The sequence below is a fragment of the Erpetoichthys calabaricus genome, chromosome 13 (assembly GCF_900747795.2).
Source record: "Erpetoichthys calabaricus chromosome 13, fErpCal1.3, whole genome shotgun sequence".
Lineage (NCBI taxonomy): Eukaryota > Metazoa > Chordata > Cladistia > Polypteriformes > Polypteridae > Erpetoichthys > Erpetoichthys calabaricus.
In genome coordinates this window covers 46,751,908-46,776,097 of record NC_041406.2, presented here as the reverse complement: position 1 = coordinate 46,776,097, position 24,190 = coordinate 46,751,908, and the positions used below count along the sequence as shown (strand labels likewise).

Sequence of the window (24,190 nt, the reverse complement as noted above, 5' to 3'; positions counted from 1 at the left end):
TCTGGAGCCCATCTCAGCCTCACCGGGTACAAGGCAGACGTGGTCCTGGGTGTGTCACTTATGCCAGTCCATCACAGGCTGGTCCATAGAGCTGGTAGGCAGTAGGCATCACTACTCACTGTAGTGGCACCACAGCCTGCCCTTTCTGATTTTGTTCTTAATTTATTAAAGCCGACTCGACTGTTGATTGTCAGTTCAGTTTCTCGTTTTTTCTTTTTTTCGATGTCTCTATATTTGTGACAGAGTGTTCACAGAGCCTCAATATGTGATTTATTTTGTATTTAATTGATCTAATATATTCGTTTTGTTTCTAAATTGTTCTTTTTTGTCACTTTGTACTGTAATCTTTCTTGGTTTGTCAAGCTCGTAGTAACAGTAATCACAGTAAAAGGGAAAAATGATTTATTGAAGCTGAATAATTTGTCAGACCAGAAATGAAGTAATCATCCATGAAGGCTAAATATCAGAGTGTGAACTTTTGTTTTATTTTTCATTTTTCTGCCTATCCATTCTTCCACCCATGCATCCATTTTCTAACCCATTTAATGTAGTTAGAGTGTTGTCAGGCGCCTGGTGCCACCCTAGGCCAAGCTTATTAATGTGCCAACTGACTGTTCAGTAGCTAAACTGTGCAGCTGAGTTTCTCCCCCTTATGATCTGCGCCCTAAGAGAATGCCTAAGTCGCCTGAATGGTGGCACCAGCCATTGTGAGTAGCATCAGATACAATGCAAGGACCATTCCTCAGTGGGGGGCACCCATCCAGGGTTCAGTTATTGCATTTCTAAATGAAGTGGAATTGTTTCTGTCTGAAATGGGAAAAGTGACGTTTCACACAGTAAAGAGTAAAGTTTTGGGGTCAATCAAAAAAAGAAATCACTAGGGGCCAACTGAATGTGTGGAGCTCCACCATACAGAGTGCATACACTAAAAAGGTAAGAGAGGCTGGGGTCTGTCCCAGCAGCATGGGGCACAAGGCAGGGAGCAACACTGGACAGACCACCAATCCACCACAGAGCCCACCCACAGTCTCTCACACCGGCATGAACCTCAAATCAGCTTGGCCTGTATGCCTTTGGGGGATGTGGGAGGAAAACCCATGCAGACCAATTAGGACGGACAGACAGACAGACGAGGGATAGATAGATAGATAGATAGATAGATAGATAGATAGATAGATAGATAGATAGATAGATAGATATGAGAGGCACTATATAATAGATAGATAGATATAAAAGGCACTATATAATAGATAGATAGATAGATAGATAGATATGAGAGGCACTATATAATAGATAGATAGATATAAAAGGCACTATATAATAGATAGATAGATGGATATAAAAGGCACTATATAATAGATAGATAGATAGATATAAAAGGCACTATATAATAGATAGATAGACAGATAGATAGATATAAAAGGCACTATATAACAGATAGATAGATGGATATAAAAGGCACTATATAATAGATAGATAGATAGATAGATATAAAAGGCACTATATAATAGATAGATAGATAGATAGATAGATAGATAGATAGATAGATAGATAGATAGATAGATAGATAGATAGATAGATAGATATGAGAGGCACTATATAATAGATAGATAGATATAAAAGGCACTATATAATAGATAGATAGATGGATATAAAAGGCACTATATAATAGATAGATAGATAGATAGATAGATAGATATAAAAGGCACTATATAATAGATAGATAGACAGATAGATAGATATAAAAGGCACTATATAATAGATAGATAGACAGATAGATAGATATAAAAGGCACTATATAATAGATAGATGGATATAAAAGGCACTATATAATAGATAGATAGATAGATAGATAGATATAAAAGGCACTATATAATAGATAGATAGATAGATAGATAGATATAAAAGGCACTATATAATAGATAGATAGATAGATAGATATAAAAGGCACTATATAATAGATAGATAGATGGATGGATATAAAAGGCACTATATAATAGATAGAGATAGATAGATAGATAGATAGATAGATAGATAGATAGATAGATATAAAAGGCACTATATAATAGATAGATACATGGATATAAAAGGCACTATATAATAGATAGATAGATAGATATAAAAGACACTATATAATAGATAGATAGATAGATATAAAAGGCACTATATAATAGATAGATAGATAGATGGATATAAAAGGCACTATATAATAGATAGATAGATAGATAGATAGATAGATAGATAGATAGATAGATAGATAGATAGATAGATAGATAGATTTTTTTTTATCTGTCTATCTATCTAATAAATGTCCACAGTACTCTAGAGCCCATCTCAGCTGCACCAGGTATAAGGCTTAAAGAAGGATTTTGCAAATAAACTATCAAAACTTTATTATAAGAATAATTTATTATTACAACACACACCAGAGTTAGACAAACAAAGGAAAAAGAGAAAAGTAACAAACCAAGCAAGGTACGTTGGTAATACTTGCTGATCATGGCGCTGGACAGTGCCAGCGTGTTTCATGTCGATTAGCCCACCATAGTGTGTACGCTGGTCAGTATCGGCCCCCTGAACCAATGGCCGAAAATACAACCTGTCTGCCCCTTGGACCTTCCCAAACAGATCAAGGAGCCTATCCTGACGGCATCAAGTGCAAGGCAGTCATGCGCCCTGAAGGGGGCGCCAGTCCATTACAGAGCCAACTCACGTGCACATACGGCCAATTTAGAGCTGCCAGCCTCCCTATGGAGAACACGCAGAGCCCCACAGACAGCAGAGAGACAGACGTGGCATTTGAAGGCAGGAGATTTGATCCATGAGGCTACCGCAGTAAGCACTACGCCACTGTCTGCCCCAAAAGCAGTGCTTTTCTAAATTACAAGACAATCCTTTTCCTGCATTACCCCTGACGCCACAGTCCAAGTGTACAATGTACAATTGTAGGCATTATTTGGCAAAATACAAAATGAAGCGTTAAAAACAGAGCCGTCTTTGATTAGGGCAGTTAATCCATTCAGCAGGAGGCTCGGCAGATAATTCCCGCAGTACTGAAGCTGCCATTGAGGCTTTGTAAACAGAGGACAGAGACGGCCAGCAGACATCATCGTGTAACTGCTCTCGGCTCGGCCTACGCAGATCTGGAAACATTTGATATAAACACCTCCAGAGCATTAGCATGACAGTGTGGGAAAACTGCGTCCATTGTTCAGCTGTAATGATTTCTGGAATATTTGTCCTTTGTTTCTTGCTGATGGGGTTTATCTTTCAACTTCCTTGAGTTGCCTTAAAGTTCTTAATCCGTCTCTGCAAGACGGAGAGCAGAGCAGGTTTGGTTATTATTTGAGATTTCGAAATTACCTGTAAATGTTTTGATGCACTGATTAACAACGCACACAATGGAAGGTGACCACATCGTTTTTATGCTAACAGAGAAGTAACATTGCTGTTTCATGAGCTTCATGATGGTCTGACCACTTAAAAATAAAAACAGAGCTCACCAGTGTAAGGCACCACGAGATACGGGTGATACGGGCGAGTATGAAATGTCTATGGTAAGGAATCAGTGGAGATTGAGAGAATGGAGAAGAACATAAGAAGTTTGACAAACGAGAGGAGACCATTCAGTCCAGGACGCTTGTTTGTTCAGCTAATAGCCAAGCTGGTGCAGAGTCTCATCCAGATACGAGGGGGAGTCAAGCTAAAGTTAGAAAATGGAACGAACCTTAACAAAACAGATAATGTCAATTCTCAATGTCTTCTCCACCCGTCTCAATGCCTTGGAAGTGCCTGGATTCCAGCAGATTATAAGGTTTTGTCTCGTCCTCACAACCACTCCAAACTGGCTGGAGTGAGACGTTGGGGGGTCAGAACATCTGCCATCAAGTCACTAAAATAAGGTAAATAATAGGACAGGACTGGAAATGGCTTGAAATGTCGTGTGGTGTGACGGCCTTCACCTGGCTCTCAGTCACATGACCCTGCCGCTGTAATCTCGCCATCCATTGTTGACTTTACTTTTCCAGTTCATGACGGCTGGATTTTAATGTAGCACCGAGTTCAACGCAGAAACCAGTCAATTGTGGGACGTGCTCAGGTCAGGCCAAGTTAGAGGCAGCGGTCACGCTAACCCGTGTTAAGAAGCGGAAAAGAGAGAACGTTGGCGTTCCACGGAGACCCAGAGTGGGGTTTGAGCCCAGCGCTCCAGGGCTGTGAGACGGCGGTGCTCACCTTGGGCCACGTTGACAATTGAGATGGAAACCAACTGAAATGTTAGCATTTGTTCAGCTAAAGGTTTTGTTTTTCAATATTTTTCCTAAAAGTGATTCATTCTTCTTCACTTAAGAAGTCTGACGTGATGATTTGTTTTCACTTCAGCTTTTTACGTCAGTAAGGGCGTGTAGAAGTTTGATAAGCACTGTATGATTTTTTTAAATTGTTATCTTTGATTTGGTGTGGGCACAGTATTTTGATAAGAATTTAAATCTGATTTGTTTAAGATAATGAGAACTAGTGCAAACATGAAGATAAGTACTGTGAGTAGCCATTAGTCGAGTTGTTCTTACGCAGAGTGAGCCTAACGCTCTTTGTGAGCCTTCTCTTCACACACACTCAGTCACTGCATTTGATTTCTTTTCCCTGTGCTTTAGAAAGCATCATCAGGAATTAGCTGAGCCACAGATGTCACATTTGGAGGAAAGACCATTTGTAATTTATTAAGGCAACAAGACCGTTTCATTCAACGTTCGTGTAACCCGTGCCATTTATCCTGGGCAGTTAGGGATCTTTTTATGTCGGCAGGAAACACTTTGACAAAACGCTTGGCAAAAACATTGCAAACCGTATTACACAATAAGGAACAGTGCGTTAGACACAGGCCGCAGTGTAGAGGGACCCTCGTCAGCACACGTAATCATTAATAGACGTGAAGAGACAAAGACAAGAAAAAGGATACAAGGAAATACGAAGGAATCGGCAGGCTGAGAGCAGAGCGTCTCTCTTCGAAGGCCAAGAGGTAAAGTGACATCTTCAGTCAGCCTGAATGGCGAGACGGGACTGAGGAAGGTGGGCGCGCGCGTTAATAAGACCAGGCTATTGTTCCCATAATGAATCCCACCTCAGTGTCTCCTCTGCGTTGTGTTGCATACTGTATAGTGCTGTTTTGTGTTTGCTCAGAATGTTCAGTTTTATCCTTCAATGGCTCCTTTCATAGTTTTTCTGTGATTCTCTTCTCCATTCTGTATTTCCTCCTTGGCATTGATTCATGCTGATTGTTAAATTACAATAACAGTTTTGTTAACTTTAAAAACATTCTGGAGGTGCCAGTCAGTGTGAAAGGCGCTGTATGGCAGGCTGCGTCTAGTAATGTGAGTCCACACCATAAAATGGAAATTCAGATATTCGGTTACTGCTTTGTTGTCTAGTTAGCTAGTAAATGAAAAATGTATTCTCTTTATCGATGTTCGTCACCACCTTCTCAAACCAACTTGGCAGTTGTCTCGATTTTTGTTTCTGTCTGAATGCACGCCTGCTCACACATTCGTACTGAAACATCGACATGATGATTGTCAGAGATGTTACCTGCGGTCATCGGGTGTTTCCGACATTTCAAACATCACACATCCTCCCTTATCCGAGCAAGCCCATCTCACAGATCTGCCCCCTTTAGCCAGAGCCATCTTGACGCCTTCTCGACTGCCTCTGTGACGGTAGAAATGGCTCCCCTTCTTCATATTCTTCTCTCTTCCCTGAATGCTTTGCAGATTGACTGGCATGCATGGCACGACGCCCGACCTCTACGGGCCAGCATTGGGCTCTCCTTCATATTTCACATTGCCATTGATGGCCATCTTTAAAGACCACCGTCTGCGGTAGGTTGGTACCCTGCCCGGGATTGGTTCCTGCCTTGTGCCCTGTGTTGGCTGGGATTGGCTCCAGCAGACCCCCGTGACCCTGTGTTTGGATTCAGCGGGTTGGAAAATGGATGGATGGAAAAACCAGCGTGCTGTTCACGTTTAGGCTCCCGCATACGCAGTCCCATGGAGGTCATTTGATTTTAATCGACCTTCCTGGTAAGTTTCACCCCAAAGACTCACCTTAAAACAGGCAGGGGTGAGACACGTTCACTTTTTAGAATCAAAACTGCAATGCTGCCTCATAGTCGTCATTAAAGCCAGAGCCCTCTTTACCAGACTCGGCGATTCCTTTATTGCACCCTTCTGCTCAAATAACAAAAACCAAAATGGTGTTCCTAAATCAACAAGAGCTTCTGACAAAGCCATTAGCTAACTGGAACTTTGATTCTGTCTCTTTGCCCGGCCCCGAGCTATCCTGGCTCTTTTTGATTTTGTGATTCATCCAAAATTTGACAGCCGTCCATACGTCCTGCTGTTATTTAAATTAGCTGGGCTTCAAAGTCACCCACCCTGCGACCGTCAGCCCCCTCGGCCGGCAACAGACACCAGTGCTCTCCACAGCAGCGGGACACTAAAGAAAAAAATCCTACAATAAAGAAATAAAGCAAAGTTCTCTGATTAAATTCTGACAGTAAGTACAGAAAACAATAATAACTCCCTGACAATGAGACACACAGGGAATGACAACCACACCGGACGTCACATAAGACATCAGACGACGCACATCACGTCCACTCGAGCAGTTGTTGTGATGAGTGAGTGGCCTTGTGACTTGATAATAAAAGTCGTCCGTGTATCTGGTGGGCCGGAGGCGAGCGTGCTGCGAGTCTGTAGCGGGGCTACATAATAATAAGTTTTTGTGTTTTTGTCTGTGCTGAGTGCGTTTTGTTTGCATTGTCCCATTTGCTATACTATATATACAGTAGTGTGTATCAGTAAATGTTGTCCCCGTAAGTTAAAAGGGGAAGGGAGACCGCAACCCCAAGACGGAAATTACCTGTTGAATCCACCAGTTACATCCGGGACATTCTGAGGAGGAGAGGAAAACAAATCAGTTATGCATCCATACTGTATTTCAACTCCGATCATCATAGCAGTCCATTACTTGCTTCTTAAGGATCCGGATCATTATCACGACTGCCAGCACCGAGAGACCCCGGGTTTTGGACTCTTATCAGTCATTGCTGAGGACACTTACGGTGAGGTCGATTTTTGTATTGTCAGGAGGAAGCAAAATATCACATCAGCCAAATGTGCAACTGTTACCGGCCTTTATTAGCTTTTGGACTCATTGATCACTTTCATTTCAGTTGCCGGTTATCATTCACCTGCGCTTGTGTTTCGTGTTTATTCGTTTATTATTTGTGGGCAAGGGAGGGTTTTTGTAAATATTGTGTATTCGTGTTTTCGTACAATTAATAATTATTCACTGGTGTCATTGGGATAGTGGTGGTTTGTGTGCACATATATATATATTATTGAATATTCGTCTATCCTCGTGTGTATTTATATTTATCACTGTCAATATACCCGGATTTGGTTTTACATATCTGTGTACTGTTTGCTTGTTATTTCGTAGGACAATCTGTAAGGAGTCCGGCTTGTTATCGTCTCGAGAGTCTTCAGGCGCGTCCAAGGAAATAGTCTTGCTAGTGTAGTGACCGCTCTGTGTAAGGGGTCAGCCGTTACAAGTCTATAAACAAAACTGACAAAAGGATTTGTTTTCAATAGGGGAGCGTCATTTTGTTGTGATTCCGCAACACAAAACTGACATTTTAATTCAGCCACTACCGTTATTTCCAGCCTATCAATACATTTCCTGGCCAGCCATTTGACAATACTTCAGGTCCTGAACTTTAGCCAATCAAACAGCTCAATTTTCAGCTAATCTGATCTCTCCACTGAATAACTCGCTAAAATAGTTAAATACAATTAAATCATCCCAGTTTCCCGCCATCATATTAACCTTATTGCACGTGGTAAAGAACGGAGACAACATTGCCTCAAGTTTCAGACTTCCCTACTCTACAATACAAATGTAACAGTCAGCATGGTGGCGCAGTGATGAGAGTGCGAGGGTCCTGGGCTCAATTCCAGGGCTGGCCACCCACTCATGTGCAGCTTTATCTCTTATGTAAGTGGCCTGTTGCGTGTCCTGCAATGGCCTGGCACCCTCGCCATGGTCTGTGCCCATCCTGTGGCCAGAGCTCACCCTCCCAAGACCCTGAACGTGACGGAGCAGGCTTGGTAATGGATGGTAACTCACATTTGGTGACAACAGCACGGCTTGCCTCACTATTGTCACACTGCGTATTTGCAGTTTCTCGACGTGTTTATTGCACTCGTCACCAACTGTGCTGTTTATGGCTGGAAGTTCTGAAATCTCAGTTAAATAACAGAGCTTTTTTTATTTTTTTCTGCTTCAGCTAATAACATTTATACGACTAACTCTTACTCTTCAACATGCTTATTACTGGCTTTGTGTGTGTGTGTGTGTGTGTGTGTGTGTGTGACAGCGTAACGCGTTTCTACAAATTGCCGCCTGCTCTTCTAGTAACCTCGAGGCTGAGGTTTCTGCGTCTTCTCCTCCTCGTGCCCCTCGTAAGCTGTTACCATTCAGCTGGCAGGAAGGACTTCCACCTTCACAAGTTCTTCTTAATTCTTTATAACTCCACAACATTCTGATAGAAGTCTTGGTTTAATTTGTCACAAATAAGGAATCCTTTTCTCTGTCACTTCTTTAACCTTTTAACTTCGAATGTCGACATTTATAGGTGGAGCACTTTTAAAACACCCGGTGGCTACAGGTCCAGTCTTTTATTATGGTGTGTAATTTGTTTTTATTTCACATCAATCAGGGATGGCGTTACGCCCCATCGTGCCCCAGTTGGCCAGGTGACTTTGTTATCCACGTCTAAAGGTGATCGTGTCCACCCAGTTCTCAGTTTGACGGACTTTCTCCTCCTCCTGCTAACATTCAGTTTGCTGAAACTCCAAGGGTGCAATGAACAGGCTGACTCTGCAAGGGCTGAATGGGATATGAGAATTCTGAGAGACCACTACATGCAGTCATCTTTTACTTTTATTAGTCATTAGTGCCTCCGCAGCAAACAATCTGGTGTTGTGTGAAAAGTTCATTTAGCAGAAACTGCCTTGAGCACAAATGGAGTAATGGAGGGCCACTCTTGGGCATGCAGCCATAATAAAACATTATATGTAATACTAGCTGTGCCCCGCGTAGAAGTGAAACAGGACAACGAGGAGGGCCCTGCCCGGCCCCCCACTCCTGACGTCACACTACCCCCTCCCCTCGGCCTGCAGCCTCTGACTCGGATTAGCATGACTATATCGCTCCTGCAATCGAACTATGATTCTTAGCGTGATGAGAGCAGTCGCAAAATCAACCGGAATGTTCAAGCAAATTCTAGAAAAAACCTGATCTAAATCCATTACGTAGTTCTCTCGTTCGCTAGCTAAGCGGATATAAGATATGCCCCAAGGCTGGTGTGTGAGTGAGGCGGGCCCCGCCACCCTCCCCACAGCCCGATGAGTCTCTCTCGGATTCATGCAAAAATAAATTGGTACTGCAAGCGAACTATGATACTTAGCGAGATAAGAGAGGTCACAAAATCAACCGGAATGTTTGAGCAAATTATAGAAAAAAACCTGAACTGAATCCATTACGTAGTTCTCTCATGAACACACAGACAGGCATGAGGTTTTATATCTATAGAGATCTATTAGGTGGCCAGCAGAGCACTACGCAGGAGGATGGCCACCTTTGTGAAGTAGTCCAAGTATCCTGCATAACAGGAGAGCTCCATCTCTGAAGAAGAAGGAGTGACGAGCCCCTCTACACATGTGAATGTGAAGAAAGACCTTCAAAGACCTTCTTACCATCGATCCTACCAGCAGTAACACACCCACCTGTTTATTGAAGCCCCTTACTCCACTTGCAGGACCAAAGGAACGGCCACTTTAAGGGTGCCATCTGCACAAGGATCAGAGTATCGGGGGGTGAAGGCCTGTAAAGAGAACTGCATGGCAGACCTTCCTGTTTGTGATGAGCGCTTTGTTAAAGTGTTAAACCAGGGGTGTCCATCTCCCATCTTGGAGGGCCGCAGTGGCTGCAGGTTTTCACTCTAACCTTTTTCCTAATCAGTTACCAGTTTTCAGTGCTAATTAACTCCTTTTCCCTTCATTTTAATATCCCTGTTTGTAAGGATTTAGTCCTCTGAATTGATTTGTTTCTTCATTAAATGGCAGCCAAACAGAAATGAGATGTGAAACGAGCCATCAGATGATCAGCTAAATTGGAGCATCAAACTCCAACTAATTTCACTCCAACCAGTTTCTTAATGAGAAGCCAATTCTTGCTGTTAACTAAAACCGTTACTGAATATCATGACTTGTTGCTGCTCTCATTCTGCTACAGCAGACTGTTGATTTTCTGGTTTTTCTAAGACCACCGTCAAGATGTTTTGGTGACCTGAGCACACCAACATTACTGAGACCTTCACCTTTCTTTATTTTCAGGTTAGCTGGTCATGTGGCAGCTTGTTTTGTGTCTCATTAAGGAAAAAGAAACAACTAAGGGGTCTGAGTTACGTCAATTAAAACTTAAGCCAAAACAAGTATCAGCAGCAAAAACGGTTCACTTATTAAGCAGATGGTTAGAAAGAAAACCTGCAGCCACTGTGGCCCACTAGGACCGGAGTTGGACACCCTTGTGTTAAACAGTATAAGTAGTGCTACCAAACATACCCTAAAAACAAAAGCCCACCAAGAAGTAAGTGTGCGCTTGACAGGCCTTCACGTAGGCGGCATAAATGATTTGGAACTAAGAACAATTTGTGACCCTTATCAGCTGCAGTTTTGCACCCTCTGCCTCATAACGTATCTGAAGAGCGATGTTCTTGTAACTGATGGTGGTCTTGTGGTTAAGCTGCAGCTGAGAGATGTTGCTGTGGCCGTTTCTTGCAAGACATTGTGTTGTTGCTGTTCACAAAAAAAGGTCTGACAAAGGTGGATTGCGTTGTGCACCCCGGAGAGATGGACACCATAACCCCAAGATGGATGGATGGGTCAGACCATGAGAAGACAGACAGATTGTTTCAGGTCTGTCCCGCGGCTTTTAGCGAGCCGTCGTTGATTCTGGTGCTATTGGACGGATGATTCATTGCTCATTTTGTTATGCAGACGGATTGAAGGAGTTCAAATGACTTTGTGGAAATCTCTGCAGAGCCTGCATCTTTGCGAGCAGTTGCATTATTTAGTATTTGCCTGTCTGTAAGCAGGAATGCGGTTTTGACTAAGGCCAACTAAAGTCTTTATAAATTTGTCAGAATTACAAACTCCACTTGAGCAGGCAGATCCCACCGAGTACAAGACAATGCGTTATTAGCACTGCAGGAAGGCTTGACAGCCTTTCAAGATTATCACAGAGCCGAAGTTCACGGCAGTTGAGCAGGTCTGCTCATATCACTTCATCTGTCAACACTTCTCTTGTGATTTAGGGGACGGCTGGGCTGCACTTTTCCATACTTTTAGTTGGATCTTTAAAATACGTGCTTGGCAGCATACGCCTGATCCTGAAACTTGCACGAGGATGCGATAATCCCATGAGTGTTAGGCCCCACCGTTCTGCCATTCATTATCATATCACGGCGCTTACGTTGACACAGTCCCAGTTACCTTAGTGGTCAACACGTGAGTTAATCTGCTGTACCTTTTCTTTTTTTTTTTTTTTTGATAAGGTATCTTTAGCAGAGAGCAGCACCATTAGGAACGCCAAGAAACATCCAGAACTGCCAATCGCTATGTGACACATCTGAATGTCATGTCACCGAATCACAGTAATGCCTGGACATGTCAGGACATCAACACAGTTGTACTTTGTGATAGGAGGCTGCTGTCATGGCAGCTCTCCTCACCGACAGTAAGAAGATAAAACGCTTGATGAGACGAGACCATGGAGTGTGTCAGAGCTGTCCCAGTAGTTCATTGAGATGTTCACCTTGCTAGATGACCTGATAGCTTGCTACCAATTTCTATAGTCCTTGGCGCAAAGAAGGGCTATCAGGGTTTGATCTTGAGTGGACAATTCCTTAGTTTCAAATGGTGTCCTCAAGTTTGTGATTATCTGTTTCATTGAAAGTACTCTGTGGGGTCAATTTAATGATGTCTTGGAGAATTTTGAATGTCAAAACCTCAAACGTTACTCTTTAACAATCTCTAGATGATAACGTCTGCTGAATAAACAGGTATCGCTAGCTAAGTGGAGGCAAAGTACGCACCAACACATGGCGAGAGGTAGAGCGACTCGAACAGAGGCTGGCACATGAGTGAGGATGGCTCCGACTGGCTCCCAAATCCTGAGGTCCCGTCTCCCCCTCCCCTCTGCACGTCTCTTGGATTCGAGCAAATAAATTGCTCCTGCAACCGAACTATGATACTTAGCGTGACGAGAGAAGTTGCAAAATCAACCAGAACGTTCAAGCAAATTATAGAAAAAAAACGATCTAAATCTGTTAAGTAGTTCTCTCGTTCACTAGTTAAGCGGTGGTAAGGAACACCATGAGGCTGATGCGTGAGTGAGGAGGGCCCGTCTTCCTCCCCTCGGTCTGCTGCGTCTCTCTCGGATTCGAGCAAATAAATCGGTACTGCAAGTGAACTATGATACTTAGTGTGATGAGAAAAGTCGCAAAGTCAACCGGAACGTTCAAGCAAATTATAGAAAAAACCCGATCTAAATCCGTTAAGTAGTAGAAAAGCGGACAGACAGACAGATGTTGGATTTTATTTACACAGAGATGATGCAAATGTAAATATGATATAATTATTAAAATGAATAACAGAAGGTTGGACATCATGGATCTACTTTGTTACATGATAAGTCCAGTCAGTTATTTCTTCACAAACATGGGATGCATTTTCCACGTGAAATGTGTTTGAGAAGTTAACCGTTTTGTTTACATTTTTAAAAATCCATAGCCAGTCCTTGCATTTTGTAATGGAACCTTTATGGAGCACAAGGCAGCACCGGAAAGTGAAAGCTGAGCAGGACGGAGTTTTGAAACGGCCAAGGTGTGTAGACAAGTGGGTGAGGTGAGCGAAACACACAGGGTTAACTCGGCAGTCACAAAACGTAATAGCGGGGGTCCAACCAATATGGGGAAGAATCAATGCATTCGATTTCCTGTTTTGTGTGTTTGTTTTAAAGTTAGTGTTTCTCTTCTGTTCCCCCCAAAGTTGTATAAACGTTTTATTTATTTATTTTTTAGTCCACTGTTCCGAGTGTATTGTGTTACTATCGTATCATGAGGCCCATACCGTATGTGCATCAAGCACATCATCGCATGTCTAGGAAGGACGATGGGTGGTCTTTGATTTATTTGCCTCGAGTATTTAAAGGCCGGCCCCGCGTACAGACGCGTGCACTCAGAGCCGCGGACAGCAGAGCGTGTAAACTCGATCCGCTAAGCCAGTTCCATTGTAAACGTTCTCTCCGCCTGATGATGTGCCAGAAACTCTGTAAAGCTGTCATATTGACGTTAGACTCTCAGCTGACGCCAACAGTATTAGAGGGGCAGAAAAAACTACAAATATGGCAAAGGCACAGACAGAAATGTTAGAAAGTGCCTTTCTTTCAGTCTGGATGAGCCGTAACTAAAAGGTCCAGCATGTCTTTGCTTGTTCTAGTTTTCCCTTTTTGATGTTACTAATATTTTCATTGTACCTTAGCTGATGATCACAACGCTCTTCTTAATGGATATTTTTACAGTGACTTTAAACCAAATTTACGCCCCTTCAGCTTTTGCATATTTTGTTGTATTGTGGTGTAAAATCTTGTTGGGTTTGATTATTTTTTTTTACAGTAGTAATCAACACGGTAAGCTTTATTATGATATACCAAATACTTTTTATAGCAACAATGTCATGAAAGAAACCAGAACAATAGCATAAATTTGAATATGATTATGAAAGAAAGGAAACGGGTAAATCCAAACATGTGGTGCTTAGAGCACAGCGCCTGCCTCGAGTGACAATCAAAGACAAGTGGTGTCACCGTTTAGACGTGTCACCTAATAACAGGTGCGGAACTTTGGCTCTTTCCGCTCACAGTCTGCCATCCCATAATATCAAAGCTTGTTTTGTGGGTTTTCCAGAGTCAGATGCCTTCCATGTGTTTCAGCAATTGTGTTGACTGATTTTGTTTTGTGTGTTTTCAGCTATGGAATACCACGAGAACCTGCACAGCATTGCAGCCAAAGAAGGTCTTAAAGGGAGGAAGCTGCAGAAGGCAGTGGAGAACTTCACCTGGAACATCACCATTCTGAAGGTGAGGGCCGAGGCAATTGCCGCTTGCCTGGACTCGGTGAAAGTGTCAAGCGCAGACCTGGCTGAGCGCAACTCACAGCCTTCTGAACATTCTGGACAGACTCGCACCATGACGTCTACAATTTGCTTTCTGCAGGCCCCCAAGATTGAACCAGGGGTCCATTCACTTCCTTCCAGGAAAGGTGTCGGCCATCAGCTGTGTAAGCTGGCACCTTGAGTCCGTGTCCCACACACTAAATGGTCAATGTATAGTCATGGACAAACGTTTTGAGAATGACACAAGTATTGGTTTTCACAAAGTTTGCTGCTTCAGTGTTTTTAGATCTTTTTGTCAGATGTTTCTATGGTATACTGAAGTGTATTATTATTATTATAATTACAAGAATTTTATAAGTTGCAAAGGCGTTTATGCAAAGAGTCAATATTTGCAGTGTTGGCCCTTCTTTTTCATGATCTCTACAATTCACCTGGTGCTCCATCATGCTGCATCGTTCGTCACCAGACTGTTCTTGGATGGTTGGGAGAAGTTGTTCTCGGAGGATGTTTTAGTTCCATTCTTTATTCATGGCTCGGGATCGGGGCACCACCAGTGCAGAGCTTGCTCAAGAATGGCAGCAGGCAGGTGTGAGTGCATCTGCACACACAGTGAGGCGAAGACTTTTGGAGAATGGCCTGGTGTCAAGAAGGGCAGCAAAGAAGCCACATCTCTCCAAGAAAAACATCAAGGACATACTGATATTTTAGGATTAGACTGCTGAGGACTGCTGGGCTAAAGTCATTTTCTCTGATGAATCCCCTTTCCAATTGTTTGGGGCATTAGGAAAAAAGAGAAGGTGAGCGCTACCATCAGTCCTGTGTCATGACAACAGTAAAGCATCCTGAGACCATTCATGTGTCATCAGCCAAGGCATTGGGCTCACTCACAATTTTGCCTAAGAACATAGCCATGAATAAAGAATGGTACCAAAACATCCTCCGAGAGCAACTTCTCCCAACCATCCAAGAACAGTTTGGTGAAGAACAATGCAGCATGATGGAGCACCGTGTCGTAAGGCAAAAGTGATAACTAAATGGCTCAGAGAACAAAACAAGGAAATTTTGGGTCTAAGACCAGAAAGCCCCCCATTGAGAACTTGTGGTCAAACCTCAAGAAGAGGGTGGACAAACAAAAACTCACAAATTCTGACAAACCCCAGGCATTGATTATGTGAGAATGAATGGGCTGCCATTAGTCAGGATGTGGCCCAGAAGTTGATTGCCAGCCTGCCAGGGTGAATTACAGAGGTCTTGGAAAAGAAAGACGGGCCAACACTTCAAATATTGAGTCTTTGCATAAACTTCATGTCATTGTCAATAAAAGCTTTAAAAACTTATGAAATGCTTGTAATTACACTTCAGCTCGTATACCATAGAAAGATCTGACATAAAGATCTAAAAGCACTGAAGCAGCAAACTTTGTCAAAACCAATACTTGTGTCATTCTCAAAACGTTTGTCCATGACTGTACATTGACCACTCAGTGTGTGGGACATAAACTAAAGGTGCCAGTTGACAAGGCTGACGGCCCCCCACTGGCTCTTCTGTCAGCTGTCAGCTGTTTTAGGTCTCAACGGCTCAAAAGAGCTTTGGTTCTTCTGTGCGATTTTCGTTTTTGCTCACGTTTTCTATGTAAAGTATTGAGGGCTGTTTTGTGCGTCATGTCCAAATTGATATAAAAATCTCCTAAAGACTCTCTTTATGCTATTTTTATTCAATTTCATTTAATTGCACAGGTTCATTTTTCTCGTCCAGTTTGTACCTAAAGCTCTAAATCCTAAATCATTTAACAAGTGGCACGCCGCATTGTAATTGAAGAGGCGTTCACAATTGTAGATTGTCCTCAAGTGGCGTCTTTAGTAATATGCAGCAGTGTGCGTCTTACCAGGTGGGATCAGAAAAAGGCCATACATTTGCTTAAATAAAATGCAAACATTCTTTATGATGTCCATAGGAAGGTAAAAGTAACTGTGTAACGGCCGACCCCTTACCCAGCCGGCAGCTACACTTCCAAGACCTGTGGCCTGGATAAATAACTGAGGCTAATCTATAAATACCAAGCCGTACCTCTAACAAATAATATTTTCCCCACAATCGACAGTTTAAACATAAGCACACAAAAGCAGATATGTAAAAATAGATGGATCAATATATTAAATGAAACAATAACAAAATGCTAATTTCACACATGGAAAATAAGTATAGATATAGATATGTATATCCCTCCACCAAACTAACGTGACAGCACCATATACGCAATAACAAACCCTTTCTGGTCCCAGTAACATAACGAACACAAAACACGAATAACAATGAATGAATACGGAAAATGCCAATGAAAGTGACCTTGAGTCCGAGTACACAACTGGCCTGAATGCGGACGACTGGTCAACAGATAAGTGATGTGTTTGTATTTCCCGGAAAAACTGGTGCAACCTCACCGTGAATCCTTGGCTTGTGGTGGATGATGAAGTCCAACCCCAGGGTCTCTGGTGATGATTGATTTGAAGTAAGTCCAGCGGAATGAAAAACAAACTGGTTACAAAGTGCGATGTGGAAAACAGCAGGTAAAGGTGGTGCGTTGTCGTGAAAATGTAATCAATCAATCAATCAATCAATCAATCTCCTGATTGTTTATATAGTACTGAGCCGGATGTTATTGATTGATTGTAAACAGGTGCTTTCCATTTTAGGGCTGTGGTCTCCTTCCATCATCTGTCCCCCCTGTACTAACGGGGATGACATTCACTGACGCACAAATTAAACAGCAAACGGGACGATGGAAACAAAACGCACTCGGTACAAACATTGAACAACACTATTACTATGTAGCCCCGCTACAACTGTGGTATGTGCACTGAATCGTTGAGCTCATTCAAAGCGGTTTCTCGGTCTAAGTACGCTCTGTGACCACTTAGGGCCCTGCAGCAGTGGGGTCCTCCAACCCACACTGTGAAGAACAATGAGGTGAAGTGAATGAAACCTGTTCAGAGGACACTGCTCAGGGACCTCATCCAGGGATTAAAGATCCTCAAAGGCCTTGATGGAGTTGACCCCGCAGAATTCTGTCAGCCTCACAGTGAATCGCGATACTGGAGGACAGCGGCAGGAATGAAGGGGAAGTGCATTTAGGACCAGAGCCACAAAGTCTTTCTTTACACCAAGAGTTGTGGGACTCTGAAACAAATTTCCAAGGCATGGAGTTAGATCAGCAACCCTGGTAACATTTATGAGGAATCTGCATGAGCTACTGGGACAGGTCAGCTATCAGCTAAAGAAATGGGACTGATGGACTGAATGGTCTCCTCTCGTTTGTCAAAAGTCTTCTGTTCTCATACTGCTTAAGCCCACCTTAAGGCTAGAAAGGGCCCAGCATTTACTAAATTAAGCTGTGAGACAGGAATCAGCCTGACTACAACCACCAAAGCAAGCGTGGAAGCCCCTGACAATTCATATTTTAAGGAAAAATAAACCCACATGAGCAGTTTGTGCAGTTGTGACGGCTCCTGTCGTGTGCGCCTGACTGCAATCCTGCGCTTCAATTCAGCTGAGCTCTGCCGTCTCTGTGCTTTAAAGTCGTCACGCAGTGGGTGTCTACAAGGCAGTCAGTCCTGAAGATGCTGAGCTTCTGAGACGTTTACTCTTTGGACTTCTCAAAGTTCAAATCTTGAGAGCCTGTACTGTGAGCCAGATGTACAAAAAGCACAAGACGTATTTACAGAGAGCCAGAGTTTCATCAAATAAAGTTGAATGTTATACCTCAAGCCTCAAGGCAAAAACCAAGATGTGGGAATGAAAAGTAAATTAAAGAGCTACGGAAAGAAATTACAGAGGAGCTACGGCTTGTCGTCTAATTATATCAAAACCAGCAATCATAAGGAGAGGCCGGAGAGCCCCGAAGTTCATTTGGCCTGGGAGGCATCGGTAGCTTTAAGGGGTACAATATTAAAATACTAAAATAAAGAAAAGCACGCAACATCCCTTCAAGCTGCTAGAGAGGCTGCTTTGTAATTTTCATGTGTCTGCCCTCATTATGGCTCATTATGGCCTCTTAGATCAAATAAGAGAAATCACTTCTGACATTCCTGCGTGCCATCCACCCCTCACAGTTAAGACCCACTCGTCTTCACTTCTGGCCTGCTGAGAAAAATTGGGTGGTGGCGCAGTTTTTGCGGGGATAAATTGAAGCAGCACTTATCTATTATATAGTGCCTTTCACGTATCTATCTATCTAGCTTGTCCAGTACCAGACCCATAGGACAAATCCAGGTTAAAATGTACAATACCCTTTCCACCATGCTGCCTAATATGATGCCAGCTTTCCCAATTCTACTGTGTTCCAAAACATCAGTCCGTGGCATTCATAGTCCCCTTATTCTTCCCATAACTTTGTAGCGGTCCAGTGTCGCTAAGATTCACGATTTATTTATTTTTTTAGTGGAGATTCCAGGGACGCACCCAGCTATGGCCCAACCTTCATGCACTCACAAACAGACAAAAAGCCAACGGAAATAAAATAGCAAATAAAGAATGTATTGACACTAATAATGAAAACAACGATCCCACCCCAGTCCCTTTTCGGCGATGTACAATTAACACGAAAACAAACCACAACAATAAACACTCACTATAAAGTCCATGGGAAACGGCAACGGATGAAATGTAATGATGAAGACAGATAGTCCTACCGGTAGTTCCTGACATGGTGAAGACGGGTGGACGGGTTCAGGAGCGCTCCTTTCTTCATAGGATGGCCATGAATCCACTTACAGTCCTCATGTACACAGGCAGTCGGCAGACAATCCAGACGCCAACCAAGAAACAATTCAGGACAAAACGAATAAGTACAGGTAACCCAACAGAAGGCAGGCAGGCAGGCAGACAGGAACTTGAAATACAGAATACCTTATTTTACCGTTTGGTCACCGGCCCCCTTTCTAAAAGCCGTGCTGACCTCCTTTGACCCCAACAGCCCCAGCACCCTCAGCAGAAGACCAATCAGAGCCACTGCAGGGACTGCTGGGAGTTGCAGTTTCAAATCCTAGTAGCACCGCTACAACTTGCCCCATAGATGTGGAAAGGAACAGGTGCACCTGCCACCCAAATTTTATACTACACCTGTCTCTAAATTGCCCAGTCCTCTGCCAACTTGACCAGTTCCCCATTGTGCCAAAACCCACACCATAATGTCCGCAGTCCCAGCTCCATCCATTCATCCATCCTCTTCCGCTTATCCAAGATCAGGTCGCAGGGGCAGCAGCTTGAGCAGAGATGCCCAGACTTCCCTCTCTCTGGCCACTTCTTCTAGCTCTTCTGGGGGAATCCCGAGGCGTTCCCAGGCCAGCGGGGAGACATAGACCCTCCTGCGTGTCCTGGGTCTTCCCCGGGGCCTCCTCCCGGTTAGATGTGCCCAGAACACCTCACCAGGGAGGCGTCCAGGAGGCATCCTGATCAGATGCCCGAGCCACCGAGTCCCACCTCCGTAATCTTCTAATAGCATGCACTTCTTTCTGTCCTATAACACATCCATAGCATAAATCCAATCCAAATCTTATTCAGCCTCTGCTAAATTGATTACCCAGTCCTTGGCCACTTCCACTGTATTCCATACATCCATATCATATGATCACTGCTCCTCTGATTTTTCTCATGTCTTGCACTACAGTTTATCATTTAGTGTACCCACAGAGTCATTCCCACCCTAATTTTATTCTGCACTGCCAGTCTGCCCAGTTCTATGCAAGTTTGCTAGGATTACGTCACCTGGGCACAAATTCACATTGTAAGATCCATAGACCCGCACATCTTAAACATAACTCACTCCCCCAACCTGTCTTGTACTACGCTCACAGGACAAGTCCAGCCTAAACCTTATTGTGCCTTTATGATCAGGATACCTATATTTCCTTGAACATAAATGTTACCCCCCTTTCCTTTAGACCTGAACACGTCTCACTTTCTCATTCCACTGACTGATTTCACTAAGCCTCACCCGGTTGTCTTTCTCAGTGTTTCCCAACCTTTGTTTTCTGTACTGACACACTTTTTTGTAACCAAACTCATCCCGAGGCACACGGCTCTCTTCCTAACCCCAAACTCGTACATGTCTCTTCTGTTGTTCTGGACAGAATGTGTCGATTTTTGGTCACCTCTTCGTTGTGCCTTCTAATGCCAATCCTGTAGCCTTCATCAGCTGTTCAGCAACACTAAGACTGCCAATAAAATGAGCCTCATGCTGTTGTCTGGATGACTGCGGCTACTTTCTTGTGGCCTGAAGATGATTTAGGTCTCGTACGCCCGTTGTTGTCCACAACACTATAACACTTTAAAACAGCAAACAGGGAAAGCAACAAAAAAGGTGTTACTGACACCATCTCAGGTTTGGCACATTAGCAGCTTGTAATTGGGTGTCTTCTGAGATTTTTAATGGCCCCCGTAATTTGCTTTGCACCACAAATGATTTGGAAAAGAAAAATGTACAATAAAAGAAAGACCTGCTATTGTGGAAACCCCAACAAGTCATAAAACAAAGCACCACGGTGTGCTGTCTGGCTTCTAATGGCCACGTTCAATGTGGGAGTCGAGCTCGGGGGGCAGAAGGCTGAATGAACATCAGGAAGTCTACTTTGAAAGTACTGTTTTATTGTTTACCACTAGGAGACCACGAGATAAAAGTTGAATTGCCATCCATCATCTTTGCATACAGTAAACGCTTCTCTTGTAAAGAAATCCTCTGCAGATGTTCTGCGTATCGTCGATGGCTCTCAGGTTCTGTACTGCGGAGTCACAATGAGAGAGCAGCTGAAAAACGGTGTCGGTGGTGCCACGCATGTACCAAACAGCATAGCGTACGATTGGGTGTCAGGCGTCTCAAAATGATTATGCGTAGTTTGCAGGTGGTTGTATGATTTCCGCTATTTAAGTAATCAAAAAAGGATGTTGACGTTTTTCACAAAAAGTGAGTACAGAGTACTGCCATGAAGCTGAAAAATAATCCATTCAGCCTCAAAAGAGTTAAGGGATGAGGCAGGAACAGAAACTCGCAGTCATTGCCATCTTGTGGCATCAAACCCTGAGCTCGGAAGTGAAGACGATGGCTGCAGTCGGTCAGTCAGCTAGCACTGCAGTGGAAACAACGGCAGCAGAAGGAAGACATGACAGTTGGAGATGCGACTCGAAACTCCCAGGGTGCTGTGGTGGCATGGTGCTCAGTGCTGCATCCCATATTCAAACCCACACTCAGGACTCCTGACCAATAAATGACAGGGAGAGGCGGGTCTTCAGTTTAAAAGCGCAGAATCATGGGAATGTGTTTTCCTGCCTTCCCCCAAAGTAATCATTAATAATAGTTGACCAAAAAATGGCTGTGTTTTGTGTGTTTGACTGGATAACTGACACGTGGATTATGTGACACGAGTAACGGGAGAATTTCTTCTTTTTCATTGGACGTTTTTCACCTCATTTGCCATTGGCCAGCACGGGTTGCCATTATGTTCAATTATACAGGGTGGCCCACGAAAAAGTAGCCCGCGTTACTATATATGATGCCTCCTTTGTTGCCGTTTCCCCAGACTAACAGGACCCGGGGGCGGGGAAGCGTGACGCAAGCCGCCAACGCGGCGTCCCCCAATAAACTCGGTGGAAGGGTTGGGTTGACAAGGTGCTACGGGGAAGGATTCACTCGGCGCGCCACTCTGGCAGGAAGGCGGGCTACTTTTTCGTGGGCCACCCTGTATCATAAACATTTTTCTTTCATTCTGCATGAAAACGTGAAGTTAAAATTTTTTCTCGGCCCACACTACATATAAACAAATATCATTTTCGGGTGGAGTTCTCTTTGAAACATTCATGCATAAGCAGCGCAGATTCCATGTGTGAATCTGAACGGAGAGCAGCAGCTCCTTACAGTGCCTCAGCAGTAACTGACAGGAGCTCATCTCAATAATTAAAACCTTCACAAAGTTCTACCCCACTGTGGTGACCACGGTCTCCTTCTGGAGGGATTCTCGTTTGTTTTCGGATCCCCTTCACGCTCCCCACTTTCTAACGTTGTGTGTGTCTTTTGTCTCCTCAGGGCCAAGCCGATCTGCTCAAACACGCCAAGAACGAGGTGCTGGAAAACCTGAAGCAGATCCATTACGCGGCCCTCACGTGTGAACTGGGAAAGATGAACGTCGGAGCCGGCGAATCGTCGAGGGGACGGCGCAGTTTGGAGGTCATTCCCGAGAAAGCAGCAGGGGATGAGGAGGCTGCCGAGAGTTAGTGGCCAACCGTGCCGCAGCAGCCTGGGAACATCCAAGATGAGGCTTCAAGATGCACTTATAATGGAAAACAAGAAAGAAAAAGGAACACTGCCAGCAGCGGCCCACCCAGAAGGGCAGTTTGCTCTTTTTGGCAGTGGGCTGATGTTAAAGCACAATGTGAAGGATGTCCAACAATCTGAAGCAACTGGAGGAGTGAATGTAGCGCCAGGAAGTGTGAAACGTAGCTATTTATAGAAATGGACATCTCGATGTTCGTTCTGCCAAGCCTGTGTGTATATAAGGAGTTTTAATGTTATGACTTTATGTGCATTCTGATTTCATTTTTTTGTTTGTTTTGTTTTACAGGGTTTGTTTCAGGTTTAGTGAGAAAGCTGCTTTTTAAAAAAAAACAAAACTGTATTTTAGAAGGGTCAAATCCACCTAAGCAAACTCCCACCCACCCACACGTATCGATAGATAGATAGATAGATAGATAGATAGATAGATAGATAGATAGATAGATAGATAGATAGATAGATAGATAGATAGATGTATAAATAGAGTTCTTACCAATCCAAAGTGTTTGGAAAAAGGTCATTGGAGGAAACAAAACGCCACGTAGTTCATTGAGCCATCTCTCCAGTCCACCCACCCGCCCGCCAGTCCATAGAGAGAACAGAATATCCAGAGGGGCCGCGGCGGGAGACATCACTGCTTCTAGGGAGCTGCCGAGTCGTGCTGATGGCATCCTGTGTGGCTGTTTGGGTGGAATCTGAGAAGAGAAGAGCTGCTAGGTGGTCTGTCGTAGCCTCAGCAGCTCAGCCTGACGAGAGAGAGAGAGAACAGAAAGTGCCTCATTGCTCGTCCTTTGCAGAACAGACCCCCGCGGCGTGGCGCTGATTGGTTGCCGCCGCTCCTCTGCTTTTATCGCCCGCTCCGTGGTTGGCCATAGGTTTGCTGTCTTGTCTCCGAGATTAGGTCCGAGTAAGGGTAGGACGTCAGCCTCTGTTTGCCATCCAGTGTCCCAGACGTCGACCCGTCATCATGTGGTTGAAACCCCTTTAACTTTGTGCAGTGGACTTAGTCTGTACATAGACCAGATGAGAACCATTTACAGTAGCTGGTTATGAAGGCCAATTTGCTGCAGTTTCATGCTTTCTTCTATTCTGTTTTATCCAGATTTACATAACAAAATGCAAATAAATCTTCATCAAAGGTGCCTTTTGTGCTGTTTTCTTTTTTTCCTTTAGTGACTTACAGCCCTCATATGTTACCTTACCTTTTACATTTCTAACCCCAGGCAATCAGACCGAGCGCCAGACCAGGCAGCAGAGAAAGGTTAGCCATTTCTGTATGTATTGTAGGTACCAGGCTTTAATCTTGAAGTATTGGGCCCTAAACCAAAAGCAAATCAAATGTGGCTTTGCAAACCGTACAGCCTGCTAGTGTCCATGGTGAACTTTCAAGTGGTACGTCAACTTCTGTAGTTACACTCGACTCTCTCTGGGCATCATCTGCATAGGCCAAAAAGCCTGTCTGAATATGGGCGCCAGGAGACAGAGAGAGAGAGAGAGATGGTCTTCTCAAGATGGACAATGGCAGAGAGGACATGCCTACTCTTATTGATGCCCCCAATCTTGCTTTGTCAACATG

At 43.7% G+C, this 24,190-nt stretch overlaps 1 protein-coding gene across 1 annotated transcript in view; it reads left to right on the top strand.

The window, feature by feature from the left end:
• The window catches only part of LOC114664188 (inactive phospholipase C-like protein 2), a 448,834-nt gene extending 425,457 nt beyond the window's left edge, over positions 1-23,377 (top strand). Inside the window, exons 5-6 of the mRNA XM_028818196.2 lie at positions 14,150-14,259; positions 22,369-23,377. Of these exons, the coding sequence (XP_028674029.2) occupies positions 14,150-14,259; positions 22,369-22,557 (299 nt within the window). The 3' untranslated portion in view covers positions 22,558-23,377. The remainder of the gene's footprint in view (positions 1-14,149; positions 14,260-22,368) is intronic.
• The last annotated feature ends 813 nt before the right edge of the window (positions 23,378-24,190 follow it).